We start from the raw sequence: 17,355 nt of genomic DNA on the forward strand, positions 1-17,355 counted from the left end.
TTCACATTTTCAGTGGAATACACATACAGCTACAGTGGCAATCTAAATATCAAATTAGTTATGGGCAATATATTGATAAATGTATCAATATCGTGGCATAACACTAGATATCCTCTTAGATTTCCAATATCACATAAGTTTGGTCTTTTCCTGGATTAGAACAGAAAGTGCTGTAATTTTTTGAACTTACCAGACTGTTCTAGGTCCTCTATTATTTGCTTTTACCCACTTACTAATTATATCCACATTACTAATGATCATTTCTCAAAAATCTTATTTTGTAAGTATTTTCTTAAAGAACCAATAGTGAACACTAAAATATTGGCGCAATATTGATAGAGGTATTGGGTCAAGAACAATGTGTGCATTGTATTGCTAAGAAAGTGAAATGGATTTTTAGATATGAATGACATATTGTGAGTGCTTTGGGGGCAGAAAATGAATGAACCACCTTGTCGGGTAATGTATGTGTAACAAATATGTAGTGAGCATTGAGTAGTTGTAGTTTGGATTCTTTAATTATAATTTTATCTATTTATATAGGAGTTTAACATTTACATTTTAACTATTAAGATATTAACAATATATTAGATAATAATTTGACAGTTTGACTCTGTTTTGTAAGATATCTTACAAAGTCGACATTTTGGGCAGAGGTTGGTGGTAGTAAAAAAAAAAAGTCTAACTATAAAGTATCTAACTATAGTTTGGACTACTAACCTGTTGCATTTTCTCCAGATCCAGACTGGGCCTCCCCGGCTCCCCGCTGTAACTGTGCCGATATTTTCTATAAGGTGCTGACTGGTCAAAGTGGGTCAAAATGATGGGCCGTGTCACTGGCTGCACCACCTGCAGCTGAAAGCGCAGGGGGGGTGGCTTGAGGCTACGCGGTGGACTGGAGCTGAAGAGTACAGGGCTGGGGGAGGCAGCCAGGCAAGCACCTGGCTCAACAAGGGGCCTGGCAGAAGCAGCCGGTGACCCGCAGCCACAGAGGTCCCGCACCTCCTCATCACTGGAGGCGCTGCTGTGGTGATCACTGTGGCACTGGGGAAACGCAGAGACCCACTTCCTGTTGTCGCCGCAGCTGATTCGCTCCAGCTCTTCCTCTGAAGAATGGCGATCCAGATTAGCATCTAAAAGGAGGCGAAGGCGTCGTAACCGGGCTGGAGAGAGGGGACCCTGGTTGTGCTGCTGGCTGGTCGCCAAGGGTGTGAGGGCACAATTCCTCCGCCTCTCTAGAGGAGTAGATAAACAGGAAATGTCAAAAGAGAAGGTGGAGAGATGGTTGCAATAGAATGCAGATGCTCTGTAATGCCATATTATCTGTTGCCCTAATCTTTTATCTTTTTTACCCTCTGTAACTATACTCTACATTTATTGTTTTCTTATTTTTAAAGTAAAAAAAAAAAAAAGATTTGGTTGGCAGAGGGCACTTACCTCTGTCAATCTGTGCAAGCTCCTGGTTCTCCCCCTCTGAATCATCACTCTCCCCTCCCTCTCCACTGCCATGGTACGAAATCTGGAAAATAGGATTGAAGTTATACTGTAGGTCAAATATGCCATATGATAACACCTCAAAAACCAAACCGTTATATTGGTAAAAATTTGTAAAAAACATTTCCAAAAATGTCCATCTTTGCCCCACGCAGATCAACTATCGAGGATTTGAAATGTAGGTATCTAACTAACAACAAATTAATTAAAGAACAAAATCTTAAGCATTACAATGATTTAAATAAGACAAACCAAATCCTAACTTGGTTTGACCTTTGGAGTCGTTTTGCAGTTTTTTTGCAATCTTTGTTGGCCACAAAAACAAACCGCTTACCAGCAACACAGACACAACATATACAGTAATGGGCTTCCAAAGAAACCCAAAACATGGTCTGTATTTTGTACTTGATCCAATTGTTGTGTGGTTATTTTTACAGTTGCACTACATACGGTGTAGATGCTTTATGTCACAGAAGTTGAGTTACGGTTCTGTCCAAGTTAAATTCAGGCCAGTTTCTTTTCACACAACCTGAACCAGTATGTCTCTTTAAAATCAATTCCTTGTCTACATGAGAAGCAACAATAGAGATACCCTGCAGACTGCAACTCTACGAGTTAAGTAATGCGCCTCACACTCAGTAATTACCACTCCGAGGCCTCGCTGAGCAGCTGCCATCTGCGCTTGTGCGCGTGTATGCTTACACACATACATCCACACAAACATAGTGTCCTCCGTTCTACTCCACACACACACACACACACACACACACACACACACACACACACACACACACACACACACACACACACACACACACACACACACACACACACACACACACACACACACACACACACACACACACAGTCTTTCTGAAAGAGGGAAAACGGAGAAAGGAGCTAGGGCCTTGGAGCCCAATAAGGGAAGACAATATTCAATTTGTGTTAAGTGTGTATAATTTCAGACCGTTCACTGTGTATTTTATTAAAATCAAAAAGATACATCCCATAGGTTTTTCATACTTTTTTACATTTAAATGCCACCTTTCACATAACTGTGTATACATGGACTAACTTCTCACATCAAAAAACATACCCAAAAAAAGAAGAAAAAAAAGGTAAAACATTGCAAATAGTCATCCCATTCAGTCTGATGGTCCAGTATAGTACTGAATACTAAATTTCAAGGTATCAAATAGCAGATTAAGGATATAAATGTAGCCCAATGTTTCATGGTAAGGTCACAGTGTTGACACTGTTGTTAAATACAGTATATTTGGATAAGGCCTGAGTGTAGCCTTCTTGCTTTTTAATGGTACATGAGCTGTGGGACAGATTCTAAGTGAACAGTTACAGAGCCAGTTACAGTCAAAAAAAAAACTTGGCTCCTAAGGAGTCTAGATGCTAGCATCACTTCATGAAATTACACTGAGGAATAACTGTGGGAAGGAAATGTATTTTGGCAAGTGGCTGGCTCAGGATTTCAGCTACACTGTACACTCCAGTGAATTATTGTTGGGCAGCTTCCATGAAACAGCTGAAATCCTATTAAAAGTTACTGCTGCAGGATACTAAGAATGAAGTGACGCTGTTGGTTCATAAACTTCTCGTCTTACATAATTTTATTCAGAAGAGAAATGAGTTTAGTATGAGACATTCAATTCAGGGTTCACACTCAGTGAGATCATCAAAATGAATTAAATTGATAATTGGAATGACTAATTTTCCCTACATATTTTACCTTTTAAAGCTACAGAGGAAGCAGCTTTCACTTTGGTCCTTCTTTTGACCAAGGATTCTAAAGTTTCTCCACAGAGCAATCATTGTCTGTGCAACTAGACGCAAATATAAGCTGACAGTAACGATTTAGCCTTTCTTCCCCCTTGGGGACCGTCTCAGAGGTTGTTGATGGATCAGAGAACAACAAAAATGTAGCACGTGTAGCTCCCTTGTACAAGACTTTTCAATGTGTTTCAGTCTCTGTCATAAAAGCGCAGATACACTATTATCATTGTAACACTAATCACTGCTTGCAAAACTAGCGCAATCTGAGAAATTACTATTTTTGCAAAGCAGGTCAGTGTCAAGTAACCATAAAACATTTAACTATGCTAATCTTGCCTGGGAGTGTAAAAAAAGTGCAATACAAGTATTTGAATGTTTCACTCCCAATACTTTTTGGCATGCATGGGTTTCCTATGCAGGGGAAACTTGGGAGAGGTCATAACATTTGATTTCTCACAGTTATCTGATATCAGAATGTAATTGTTCTTACATATGGCAGGATTTGTGCAGTGAGTGTGTGTGAGAGAAAAAAGCGTGCATTTTTTCAGTTAACCACATCTGATATGGTTATCGCGTTTGCATAGAGCTTGCTACAACAAATACTAGACTCTGCTTAACTGACTCTGCTTAACTGACGTTTAGTTTACGGTTGGACCGGATGACAGTGCTTTCCCAGAAGAAAAGGAATTTCCCCATTAAACTCTACTGTAGCACTATCATCCCAGCTCTAAAACATGGTGTTTTTAAAATAATGCACAACAGTTTAGTTGTAGTCATCATTCTATCGTCACAAATAAAACGAGTAGTTTGGATTCGCATCTGGAGGTAAAAGTGCTTGATGCATTTGATGACAATGCACTTCATAGGACAAACATTTTTTTTCTATTTCTGTTTCTTGGCGCTTCCAGTTGTTCATTCTTTTTTCCAGCTCCTGTATAATACTTTGGTTAAGCCTAGATTGCACCACTCCAACCTGGAAAGGCTGCCTCATATTATAATTCCTGTTGCTAAGCATCAATATTGCCTTTCCAGAACTGTTGTAAGCTAGCACCTCACAAGAAGAACAGTACTGTACAGTATTGCAAGATATGTATGCTACAAGATAAGGAACTGTATGCAAAAGGAAAGAGCCCATATTAACAAGAAGCGCACAAACACATCCCAGACCAATGTTCAATCAGGACCAACCAGTCACACCCGTCCCCACACGCTTATTAGTCATTAGCATCACATTCCCAATGGAAACAAACAGTGGAGCTAGAGACAAGTTAGGCTGAAAAACAGTGGGAAAATGACATTTTAAAAGCAGAATTACCCTCTATGCTACTTCCACATAAGTGTACTAGAAGCAGCTCTCTAACAGCTTTAAAAAAACTTCTGCGATTAGATTTCAAATATTATCTTCAAGTCAATCACTGGTGATATTTTTCATCATCTTGTCCAACTAATAAATTTAGCTCTACTGCTACTTGCATAACAAGTATTCAAATTGTGTTTGAGGTAAGAATTTGGAGTGCTATCAGCCATGAGAGCAACATGGGCCTGCATGACAAGCATCCTCAAGCTCTTTCCATCTTTTTCTCCTCAAAGTTTTGCAGTAAGGAAGAAACCCATGTAGAGGTCTGAGACCTGACCAAAGTGTTTACGATCCTTGAAGTTGATATGGTTATTAATGATGCAATGCAATACACAGATCATTCCTCAACATATTTGCAAATCTCTGCCTGCATTAAAGCATATCAACTGTGGTATGATTTGCTGTGCACAACTTTCTCAAAATAACTTGTAAATGTGTAGAAAGTGTCAGTAATACGAAATGGCATGTCAGTTCTTATAATTTGGCATTTTAATTTAATTTAAAAGTTGCAAGAAGTGCCACATCAAGATCGCAAAAATACATAAATATTTGTTTCTGTGGAAAAAAATGCAGCCTCATGATTTACGAACTGTAAAGTCAAATTCTGATTAACGTTTTTGTATCTTTATGAAAGTCTTACACCAGTGTCTATTAAGGCAAGTAATTGCCGACTACTTGATATAATTCAGGGCTTAGGCACATAAGAAAAGTGAGACTGCAAGAATAAAGCATAAAAAACTGCTTTTGTGCATACATGCAAAGACAAAGAGTTGTGTGTTTGTGTGTCATGAACAGTTGAATGAAATCCTTGTCAGTCCCTTGCATCGCTGAGCAGCTTGCTAAGCTGGATCAATGGCAATGTCACAGCGTACACACACTACTGAGTCCTAACAAACACACACACACACACACACACACACACACACACACACAAACACACATATCCGCTTTGCACTGTCCTTCCACACTGACATGGACACTGTCACACTCCATTCCCCCTCTCATGGAACCACACTACACAGGGTCAGACATGGTTGATTCTCTTTCCCTCACACTCTAGTGGATCTTCCTCATTGTGTAGTAAGAGTAGTCTTGATTAGTGGAAGCTCCAAGGATAGGTACCGTAACAAGGCCTAAGGGACATAAACTGGCTAGCCTGATATCCTGAAATGGTCAATCAGCCCTTGATCGCCAGGTACGCACTGCAGCAGACTTCCCACTCAAACATTATCTGAGTAGGGCTCTGACTTGAATGGCTATAACGGTTTGTGTTTATGTGTGGACCGGGGGTCAAGGTCTCCAGACCACGCAGCCACACGCAGAATAGGTACATGTAGATTGATGCACGCAAGTGCAAGTTCCACCTGGAAACTCTTAGCTGTTAGGGATGCACCGATCCGATACTGATATCAGGGCGATACTAAATCAAACAGCTGGATCGTGACAATGGGGCCGATCTATCAATGTGCTGCTCCATTTCACAGTTGATCCTCCCTTTACATTCCCATGTGTGAGTCCAGGAGAACGCAAGTTGAAATATTTATTTACCAGATACACTGTTTTTATTGTTATGATTACAGTGTAAATGAATAAAATGGAAAATGTGTCTTTTAACGCTGCAAATGGTACCTAACAATCTTGTTACATTTATAAATATATGTCGGGCAGTTTCTTACTGTTTGTAACTTATGTTTATTATGTTGCCAAAAACGCATACAGTTTTCCTGAATGGTAATTTAAATGAAACCCATATCTCACTCAAAACAGCATGGATGTTTTTTTTCCAAGTTTGTGTGCATGTGGAAGCACCAGAAACACAAAATAACACCCCAAATCCCAGAAAAAGTGATTTCTTTTTTCATAATATGGGCACTTTAAATTTCCTTTGTTCAAAGGGGTTTGGCTGGTTGATGCTGGCTGACTCTTTTCCAATCCATAAGGCCTAACCTGTGTGGATTCAAGTTCTGGAGGCTTCCAAACCAGGTTTCTTAATAGTTTTAAAACTGGCACACTACTTACAAAGAAAGTCAACAGGCAAAAAACAAATCATCTACAAGTCACTTTTTTTGTGTTTTCATACTTTGATTTCACGATGGTTATTGTTTCCAGTTGGAATTCCTTGTAAATAGTGGGAGTATCAGTTTAAAAGATACGAAGCTCAGCTTGAAGAAAAGCTTGTCCCTCGGGCTATGATGTAAGCAAGCAACAGGCCTAGTCACTACTCACAATTCCCTTTTACCATCACACTAAACATTTTTAGCAAAAAGAACCTTGTCACTGAGCAGAGCAACAAACACAAACAGGAGTAGACAACAGAGGATAGCACACTTTCCCTTCTATCCTCAGCCAACCCTTTGAACAGGGGCACTTTGGCACAAAATGGCAGCCATGCAAGTATACAGTTGGTTGACGCACAATGTTGTTGTGGATGGAGCAAAATAGTGACCCATGCAGAATACTATTCAACCCTCTGTTCACCAAAAAGACGCATTATGCAAACAGGGCAGTAACAATTGCAGAACACTTACATGGATTATGCTGTGGAAAATTGGAGGGTAGATGTTGGTAGATGTTATAGCCCCCAACAAAAAGGATTTTTTTATCAGTCTCTTTGGGCTATACATTTAAATGGGCTTCCATTGCTATCCCCTTGCCCACCACACCTATAGCTTCTCTATTTGTAGATGAAGAACCTAGACTGGTTTCACAGGTGTGAATGTGACACTTCAACAGATTATTCTCTCTGAAGTCTGGAGAACGACAGTGATTTGCTTTCTCAGATGTCAAACAGCCATACTACAATTTATGAGTCAATGATCTGTGAGTGGGAGAATTTGTTGACGTGCCACATGTTTGCTTGTGTTTGTGTAGGAGTGTGGATCTCTGTTGTTTTTTTTTTCTTGTAAACATCTGGCTTGGTCATGTAAGCCATGAAGAGTACATTACTTCCAACATTGGAAGGAATAGGTTGAGGTGCTTAGAAGCAGAAATTACCTCCAAACAACACATGCTTAAATATCTCTGTGGCAATTTCCACAGAGAGCTGTCCAGTCGGTTGTCTGCCTCATGGTGTGTGTGTGTGTGTGTGTGTGTGTGTGTGTGTGTGTGTGTGTGTGTGTGTGTGTGTGTGTGTGTGTGTGTGTGTGTGTGTGTGTGTGTGTGTGTGTGTGTGTGTGTGTGTGTGTGTGAAAGAGAAAGGGAAAGAGCTCAACTGCCCCGTTCAAGCAAGGTTGCAGGCTGAGCTCAATATGTCTAAATGAACACGTCTCAAGACAAAAGTAAAGCCACGCTTTTCAAAAACAAGCTTATTTCTTTCATTTAAGCTGTAACGTTACTGTACTGTGCGGTATTTAGGCTACTGACAACTACAGTCTGTGAATTTAAAAAAAAAAATGTTACATTAACAGTATTTCCATAGTATTACGTTACTCTGTCAACTTACCTTCAGTTGGAAAGGATGTATCTCATTGAGTGAATGTCTTCTTAGCTTCTTCGTCAGCGTCTTTAGCATTTTTTTCTGAGTAGCTTATGGCTTATTCCGTGCTATTACGTTGTATTACTGTTACTGTGACGGTTACTACAACTTCATTAACTCAAACATGAGCGACTGTACACATTTAAAAGAAGGCACACGGGACTACAACTTGACTGGAAACTGCCAACCACAAAAAAACAACAGCGTGAGCAGTTGCAGTGCACACTAGCTTCAAGTTAGCTCGTGTCGAAAAAAAAAAATAACCACCGAAATTCGTTAAACTGCGTTACGTTAAATGTGGCTTGTTTTCAAAGGCTGTACGTAGCAAACTTGTTATTTTCAGGTTCATTAGTGTCTCCGTTGTTGTGGAAAGTATTTTTCTTTTCCTCAGGCGGTTTTGAAAGGTGCCCCACTCACCGTAGCCCCGGCTTACTTCCGGAGCTTAATTCAAAGATGTTTGGGAAATTAAAAAATAATATCAACTTGTTGGCATTCAGACACGCACACACGCACACTCACTCACACACATACACACAACCAAATGCACACCAGCTGCACGAACACTGAGTGCTCCTCCAGCTTGAGCGTATTGCCCTCTGATTGGCTGTACTGCTGAGTGATGTCATAATTTCTCTTGAGGAGGAGGGCTGAGCGTTAAAGCCACATTATCTTCTGTTTATTTTCACCCTTATTTCAGGATAATAATTTACAAGCAATAAATTGCCTATAAGTCAGTCTTCTGCAGACAAATAGGTGTAATGTGATGAACCAGCCGCTGCTTTTTATCAATTATTATCAATAATAAATGTATAATAAATGTAGGCCCACCTAGTATCAAAAGTTTTCTATGCAGGGAAATGATAACCTACATGTGTGTAAGTAGCGTTTTACTGTTGGAACTGTTTGAGGTGGAGCAAATGTTTTATTAAATATTGTGTAACTAATAGTGCGTTTAATCAATGCATCCCATTTTATAAGGTTATCACAAGTTTTGTATGTGAAATCCTGTAACTGTCAAATCAACTGTGGAGCCAAATGACATCCCACTATCAGTTTGCATACTCAAGTAAAGTACAATTACCTTACACGTGCTCTTGGTTACTTTCCACCACTTCATTATGAGCGTGTGATACAAACTGAACATAAAACATTTAATTCCAAATTACTGCTCAGATCTCGCCATTTCAAAAACAAATTGTGTAGATTTTCACAATTATCTTGCATTAAAAACAGCTACATTATTCCAAAGACTGAACATAAAGATGACTGTTATCACCCAAGGATTCATTCTTTTCTTTTTTTTATCAATAAAACAAAAGACTTTGCGGGGGGTCATTGAGGAAATATGTTATCATGTGTGTACATTGCGAAACATGTGACATAACATTTGGTGTTCTGTCCATTCCAGTGGCTGCCAACAAGCAGACCCTCTTGTGAAACCAGAGAGACAGAGTGAGATGTGAAGGAGAGCATGTCAGGTATAATTGGTGTAAGTGGAGCATCCAGTTTCAATGATGTCATTCTTTGCAACCACTCTGTGTACTCTGGATTTCCAGGGTGCATATTTGGCACATACAGTAACTGGAACTTGTTCTTTAGATGAAAAGTGGAAAAATGAGTGGAAAAAAAAGTCATTCAATGAATAACACAGATTTTGACACTTATTTATGTAATGTTTTTACAGTACCTTGGTTTTCTTGTGATGGCATTTTGAGTTACTGCAGGTGTCTTTTTTTTCGGTGTCTGGCTATCACTGCTCATGCAACCATGCTAATCCTAACCCAGCAATAATTGTACCTATTCCAAAACCTGCAGTTGTAAATGTATAATGAATCTGTTAGATTCATTGTAGTAATTTTGAGGGGGTTTAACTTGTTTTTCCAATGCTCAGGGAGGTCCCTGCTGCTGTTGAACACACCGACAGAATGCTGTGTCTTTAAAAGCCCCTGGCTCCCTTGTTTATGTGAGAGAGGCTTTCTCACTTAACACCTCTGGCCAATGACCTGGTTAGCTTTCCAAGGAACCTGTGGCTTGGCTCCAGGACAAGCTCAATGCAAATCCAATTTGACGCTGAATATAGCGACAATACCCAAGGCCTGTGTAACAAGTGTAATTGTTTCTGACAAATATAAACTATACAAAATCATGACAAAAGAAAAAAGTACATTGTAGTCATGATCACATGTAGTCCTTGTTAAATTATTTAAGAGACTGACAGGCTGCTTGACTCACCTTATGGGTTCTTGTGTTAACTTTTTGGCCACTAGAGGGCAGCATTTATGTTCTTGTAGAGCCAAGGAAAAAATGGATTACGTCAAAGAAAACAGATTGAGTCAGAAATCCTTCAAACAGCATTGTGTGGGTACGGTGGAGGTGTACTTGAAGTTACTGTTACTAATATTACCTCTGGACTTTGAGAGATGGTCATCCAGAAGTAAACACTGCATTATTGTTTATTCTTTTGAAAGTACTCCATGATTAAAAAAAAGAAGAAAAAAAAAAGTAAACTACGCCCCCCATGAACGGCATTGAGACACACCTTTTAAGCTTTTTGTGTTCTTAAAATCTCACTATCACTCAAAATGTTAATTGTTTTTAATGTCTCTCTGACCAATGAATATCTTTTGAATTTAATTAAACCATATTCAAAAAATCAGCCAGTTTATGTCAGGGCCAGATTAGAACAAATTGCTGTGATCCCCCCTTGGAAGCCCCAGATTTGACGTGTTCCTCCTCGTGAATAAGCAGCCCCTTATTTTGCTGTCATTCATTTTATGGTCATTTGACTGTACACATGTGTTTCAAAATATGCAACATGGTTGGGTTAATCACCCATATCCAACACGTCACTGTTGTATTGGGGGAGTTAGAATGTGTTGAGTGGCTGACTGATCATACATGCAGCTAGTTTGTTTTTATACAGTGATTATCTGTAGCGTATTCACTGGAAATTGCCAGTGCCACCCACAGCAAAGGTGTCCACAGTGTAAGCAGCAGTCTGGTTTGCTCTCTGCTGGCGGCTCGCTGATACTGCACAGATCACGGAGAGTCGAGGTTGAGCAGGTTCTACGTGTCAGTAAGACATGTTGGTAGAGAGTAGGGGTGTGAAAGGTGTTTCTTCATTCTTCTGTAACACTTAAGGCAAAAGTACATCATTTGTTAAATCCTAACATTGCATCACAGGGTGGTGCAATCATTTCCTATGAAAGGACAAAAGTCAGAAATGTTTCTCTCTTTCTCAATCGAAGTTGAGTCATTTACCGTACATTGCTGTTTTAGTAATTCCACTGTGTGTAAGATACAGTGTTGTAGTCCAGAGCACCTAAACCGAGACCAAGTCATTTCCGAGACCAGAGTGTATCAAGACTGAGTCGACACCAAGACCAAGGCCGGGTGAGACTGAGTCGGACCAAGACCAGACCACTCAACTGAAACACACAGTATTCACGCAGCTAAAATTTGTAGCTAGTATTCCCTAAATACCTTTGGGAAATTCCTGAAGAGTTTTGAAACAGAGCCGGATTGATAACTTTTGCTGGCTAGCATCACTTGCACTTAGCTTATCGTTCTTTGAGCTTCCTTGCGAATACCCCCTTTACACGCACATGGGTATTTAGAAAAACGGAGACATTTCCCTTCGTTGGTGCCCTTTGTTTACACGCTAACGGAGAATTTGCCTCTGAAAATGATTCTTTCTAAAAACTCAGGCCAGATTTGTGGAGATTTTGGAAAACTTGCATGTGAACTAGAGCCCGACCGATATATCGGCGGGCCGATATTGTTGTCCGATATTAGGCATTTCCGAAACTATCGGTATCGGCATTTTTAATGGCCGATTTAAATAAAAAATTATTCTGATAAATGAATACAGTATTTAAAAAAAACCTGTCAACCATGTTATGAGTGTTGGCGTTGCATAGTTTGTCCACCAGAGGGCGCTCTGTAATGTCTCTGTTCTTTTTTTTGTCAATGTGTTTTTTTTCAAAGGACTTTAAGGTTAATATCTTAAGTTTGTATTTTTGTAATAAAATGTACATTTTATTTATCAGAACTTCAATATGTTTTGATGTTCCTCTGTTCTGTTGTGACAATAATACAAATTATTATCATATTATTTTAGTGAGAACTCATAAATAACAACAAATAACTAACGTTAGAGAAATGTGTTTATTTTTTGTGACGCGTTTCTGTTTTTTTTTATATACAGAATATTGGCCGATTTATCGGAATATAGGATTTTTAAATAACCAAATATTCGCATCGGCCTTAAAAATCCTTTATCAGTCGGGCTCTAATGTAAACTGAGACAAACGGAGGTTTAGGCAGCCGAGGAAGTGATTCATTGCTGTTGTTGCTTTTTTGGGGATTCTGATTGGCTAACGTGGGCTTGAACTTCTCGTTACACTGCCACCTACACGTAAACAAACACTTTTCTGAAAACTGACAACTGTGCACAATGTTATGTTTGAGAAAGGAGAGATTGAAATGTTTGTGTATGAAAATAGCCGGCCATGTGTAAACGTAGCATTAGTGCAAATAAAAAATGTAGCTGATACCAGCTGTGTCAGTTAGCGTTACATTGCAGGATTTACTCACTGCCGTGTGTTTTCTTTTAGATGTTGTTTTTAAAATAAACTCTTTAAAAAATATAATAAATTAAATGTAGTTCATTATTACCAGTGATTTGGTTGACATCTCCCAGACAGCCAGAGCTTCATCTCCTGTCACCTACATTCACTTTGGGAGTGTGTGTTAACGGGGGCCGGGGGTTACCAGTAACACATTTCAAGCTAGAAATGAAGTCATTGGTTGCATTTGAAGTTTTACATCCACTCACAGTAATGATGTTATCACATAAATCAGATAGTCTTGAACACTGTTGAATGAAATCCTGAGTCCTCTTCCTCCAAAACTGAGACAAGACCAAGTACAAATGTGGTCCATTCCGAGACGAGGCCTTCAAAAAGTGGTCTTTAGACCCAGTCTTGTGTACTACAATACTGTTAAGAGAGGTTTATCAATAGTATAAGGTTTGAATGGATACTGTACCAGGATTCAGAGAGGACAGGTTCACATTCACAGAGGAGAGGAGAGGAGAGGAGGACTTGGGTGATACACTCTGACCAGAGGCAGAACCAGAGACCACCTAAAGGTGATGCTATGACACAAGTATTGAGTCTCCTAGACCCGGTCATGTGCTGGTTACCAAATATGGCACAACCCTAAGTCCAGCAAACCAGTGTTTGATTTCTCTGCCTTGATGATTGCACAATCGGAAGAATGCGGGGGCAAGAAGCATTGTGAGCATGCACCAGTGATGTCAACATTTTTCCCTCGCCCTCGTCAGTTGTTTAACAATGCTGAAATAGCTGATGACAAATCAGCCGGCTGACCTCTGAGCGTCATCACGTCTTTTTTTAGCAGTGTATTCTGCAAACCCCGGCCCACTTGGCCTTGGAAGTCCTTGTCTTTCTCTTTCCTGCTGCCCGCATCGCCCACACTCTCCCCTGGATAGCGGCGTACGGCCATAGCCTCTCTTCTCGCCTCCACTTCCCTCCACTCTTCCCTCACCCACTGACCCACTGGCGGAAAGCGTGGGGGCCATCTGTGGTGGAAAGGTTACTTTTAGTCTCCCAGGCTGCTATTTTCTCTTCTCTGTTTTTGTAAAACACAAAGCACAGGCTTACTTACGCAATGCTTGTCTCACTCTTTGGTTCTCTCTCCCTTTGCTTCACAGGTATTGTTTACACAACAGTGCACTCGGCCCGTGGCAACACACCCTTCCAGGAAGAATGACGGTCACATTTAGACACAAGATTAAAAAAAATGTCCCCAGCTGAATGGAGGAATAAATGGTTTAAAATTGCAATCTCTGCACTGCGGCTGTACTGTATATTCACATTTGAAGTATGTGTGTGGATATTAGTCAATCAATCAAATGAGCAACTTTCATCAATTTGGATATTTCTACTGTTGATGCAAACCATGTTCCAAACCATGATGTTTCCTGTCTTATCCCACAAAACTGACTGCATTTCTTATAGCATGACAATAAATGTTCAACAATTGTGCTGTATTGTTCATTGCATGTGCAACAATACTAGCGGATGTCAACATGACTGTGATCTTTAAAGGGTAAATTTACCATTTTCAGAATTCATCCATGTTATTCCTATGGTCTAATTAAATATCAGTTAACATGAACATTTCTCTCCGGAATCCAACACCTAGAGTGCTAACACTCACATTTGGGATGTCATCAAGTGTGTAACCGCTCTGTGTACAGTCAGTTGGGAACAATGAGAACACCCAGGGGAATTTTGAGAGTATGTGGGTTCCTTTTCAGAACTGAGAACACCACAATAGAATAAAACTCATCCAGGTATAAATATAAAACATTTAACAAGTATAACATTACAGTAATTGAACTTTCCTTGGCCACTGAAACAACAAATTGGATTTCTTAATTTAGGTGGGGTTCACCTTTAATATATAAAGGATTTTCCTTTCATTTCATTTACTTATCTCAAACAATCAACAGTGTTGCAAGACAAAACAAAAAATTAAAACCACTAAATGAAACACAAACAATCAGAATTAAACAACATCAGCAACAACAAAGTTATTAATTTCTTTTTTAATGTCCGTATTAATAGTACGATATCCAAATATCCTGAATTCAGTTTTATTTAAGTTAAAAGAACTTATTTGAATCAAACCAGTGTTTTGATTTGTTATTTCAATTATTGACCGTTTCCAGCATCTGCTGCAAGTTCTCCTCGCAACAAAAAATATTTGTCATCTGCAAAAAACAGTAAATTCTAGTACATTACATAATTGGCAAATGCCATTTGAATAAAAAATAAACAATTGCAGGCCTAAAACTGAGCCCTGTGGAACGCCACAGGAAATGCTACGGCTCCCTGACAGTGAGTCTTAGCATGTCACTGTTACCCGTTTGAACAAACTGGCTCCTGTTTTCAGTGTAGTTTCATATCCAGTTAAAGGCCACACCTCTGATGCCATACATTTACATTTTATTTAACAAGATTTTATGATCAACAGTATCAAAAGTGTTTTTCTTGATCAATGAAAATCCCCACTGCAAAGTTTTTGTTTTCAATACAATTTGTTAATCTTTCTACTAACTCAATTAGTGCCGTAGACGTTGATCTGCCAAATCTGAATCCATACTGATATCGATACTGTCCTTTAGTAAATTGTTTTTGTCAATGAAGTTATCAAGCCTTTTGACCAATAGTTTTTTGAGTATTTTTGAGAACTGAGAAAGCAAAGATAGCGGTCTATACCTATTGAAAATATGTGAGTTACCAGATTTGTACAACAGGATGACTTTAGCTACTTTCATCATGTCAGGAAATACTCCTGTTTTAAATGATAGATTATATATACAGTGTATGTATATGATAGTGGATCAACTATCCCGTCTATAACTCTTTTGACTAGAGATATATCATTGTCATCACAATCTTTGGGAGTATTATTCTCACTTTTATTTACAATCTCTATAATTTTCAGACTAGTGTAAAAAAAATCAGTTTTCAGTCAAATCTATTTTTCCCTATTTAGTACAGTTAGAGTAAGGGTTTACCTATTGGAGTTAAGTTTAGTTGTTAACTTCCACTCTCCAGCTAGTTTTTTAGAGAGTCAACATTGTTATCCCTGAATGCCCAGTAAACATATTGATTATATCTGCTTTAAATAGCTTACATTTGGAGGATACAGCAAGGGGTCCATCAATTTCCATCAATAGACACACAAAATACTGTATAATCTGGATGAGGAAATGCATATAAATGTCCTTGAGATATTTGAAAGATAGCTACTCTGTTTTGGGACAACACAAAATTCTGACATTTGAAAACAACAACATGTGATATTGACTATTTCTAATAATATATTAAAACACAGCATATGTCATATCAAGAAGCAACACCAACATGTTGTGTGCTGACCCCAAACAGACTCCCAGATGTCATAAATAATGATAAAGAAAGGCGACAAATGCATTTCCAGAGTGAAATATCCCTTTATGCTGTAAAAAAAGTGGGTTGCAGGAATGACAAAATGCATGGCGGTAGCATATGAAGACATGAGGTAATGATTTTTAACACTTAATGACTGCCGATTTTTGATGACTATAGAGGGGGAAAAAAGAGAAATGATCTAAGTTGCAGGTCAAACATGTGACAGACACTGTTGCTAAAGATAGCTTATTTGACCACAATCTGGTCTTGTGCCCTAAACCCTGTTGACCTTTACACATGACATCACAGAGGAAGAAAATATCTTTATCTGGTTTTAAATATACATGTTCAACCTTTTCCATAAAATGTGAGCTCTAACATGCTGGCCTTTACAGTTAAGCACATTTTCCTATGCAGCCTGTTTCTATTTGAGTATTGTTCCAGTCATGTTCGTTCTCTTGGAATAAAGCGTGGCAAATCTTTGAATGGAACGTATACAGCATTTTATCTGCAGGAACACGGCATTGATTTGTGTCCAGCAGTCGGTCTCAAAAGTTAAATTATTGTGAAATTGCTGTCTGATTGTGTCAACACAGTGGATCAGTGTGTGTGTGTGTGTGTGTGTGTGTGTGTGTGTGTGTCTGTGTGTGTGTGTCCGTATCCACCACCAGGTCACGATGACATGAAAGAGTGCAATTTATATTGGATTGCTGGTAGAACTTCTTTTTTGAAAAAGCTTGGCCACTGAAAGTACAATTATAGAATATTATTTTCTCTATGATAAAAGACTGTAGATGTACTGTAGATCTGCAATGGGCAAAAGGAAAAATAACAAAGAAAAAAAAAATTATTCAGTGTGAGATATTGAATAATCTCGACTTAAAAAACATGATTTCCACAGAATGTAAACTAAACCACCTTTTTATTTCATTCATTAGGCTTTTAGAGTGTAACTAAGTACATTTACTCAAGTATTTAACTTTGCTGATGCTTATTTCATTCTCAACTTTATACTACTCCACTACATTCCAGACGGAAAGGTTGTACCTTTTACTCCATTGCATGTATCTGACAGCTGTAAGTTTGCAGATTGTGATTTTACATCAAAACACATGATTTATGGAATATGATGTACAGCAGGTCTACATAAAGTTGTAACATGTTTAAGCTCCTTTCTGACCAGCTTCAACATTAAAATGCTGCTGACATACAGTATTTATACATCAATAACAATATTAAACGTAATATTATAACAG

General features: G+C 38.8%; 1 protein-coding gene across 2 annotated transcripts in view; it reads right to left on the bottom strand.

Moving 5' to 3' along the window:
* The window catches only part of si:dkey-16j16.4 (uncharacterized), a 33,097-nt gene extending 24,426 nt beyond the window's left edge, over positions 1-8,671 (bottom strand). The window contains exons 1-3 of one of the 2 annotated variants that reach the window (XM_032499778.1): positions 8,079-8,671; positions 1,438-1,519; positions 721-1,235 (exon numbers count right to left, since the gene is read on the bottom strand). In XM_032499778.1, the coding sequence (XP_032355669.1) occupies positions 721-1,235; positions 1,438-1,519; positions 8,079-8,147 (666 nt within the window). In that variant the 5' untranslated portion in view covers positions 8,148-8,671. The remainder of the gene's footprint in view (positions 1-720; positions 1,236-1,437; positions 1,520-8,078) is intronic. The other variant, XM_032499777.1, reaches the window with a different exon arrangement.
* Between the last annotated feature and the right edge of the window lie 8,684 nt (positions 8,672-17,355).

The sequence above is a fragment of the Etheostoma spectabile genome, chromosome 20 (assembly GCF_008692095.1).
Source record: "Etheostoma spectabile isolate EspeVRDwgs_2016 chromosome 20, UIUC_Espe_1.0, whole genome shotgun sequence".
Lineage (NCBI taxonomy): Eukaryota > Metazoa > Chordata > Actinopteri > Perciformes > Percidae > Etheostoma > Etheostoma spectabile.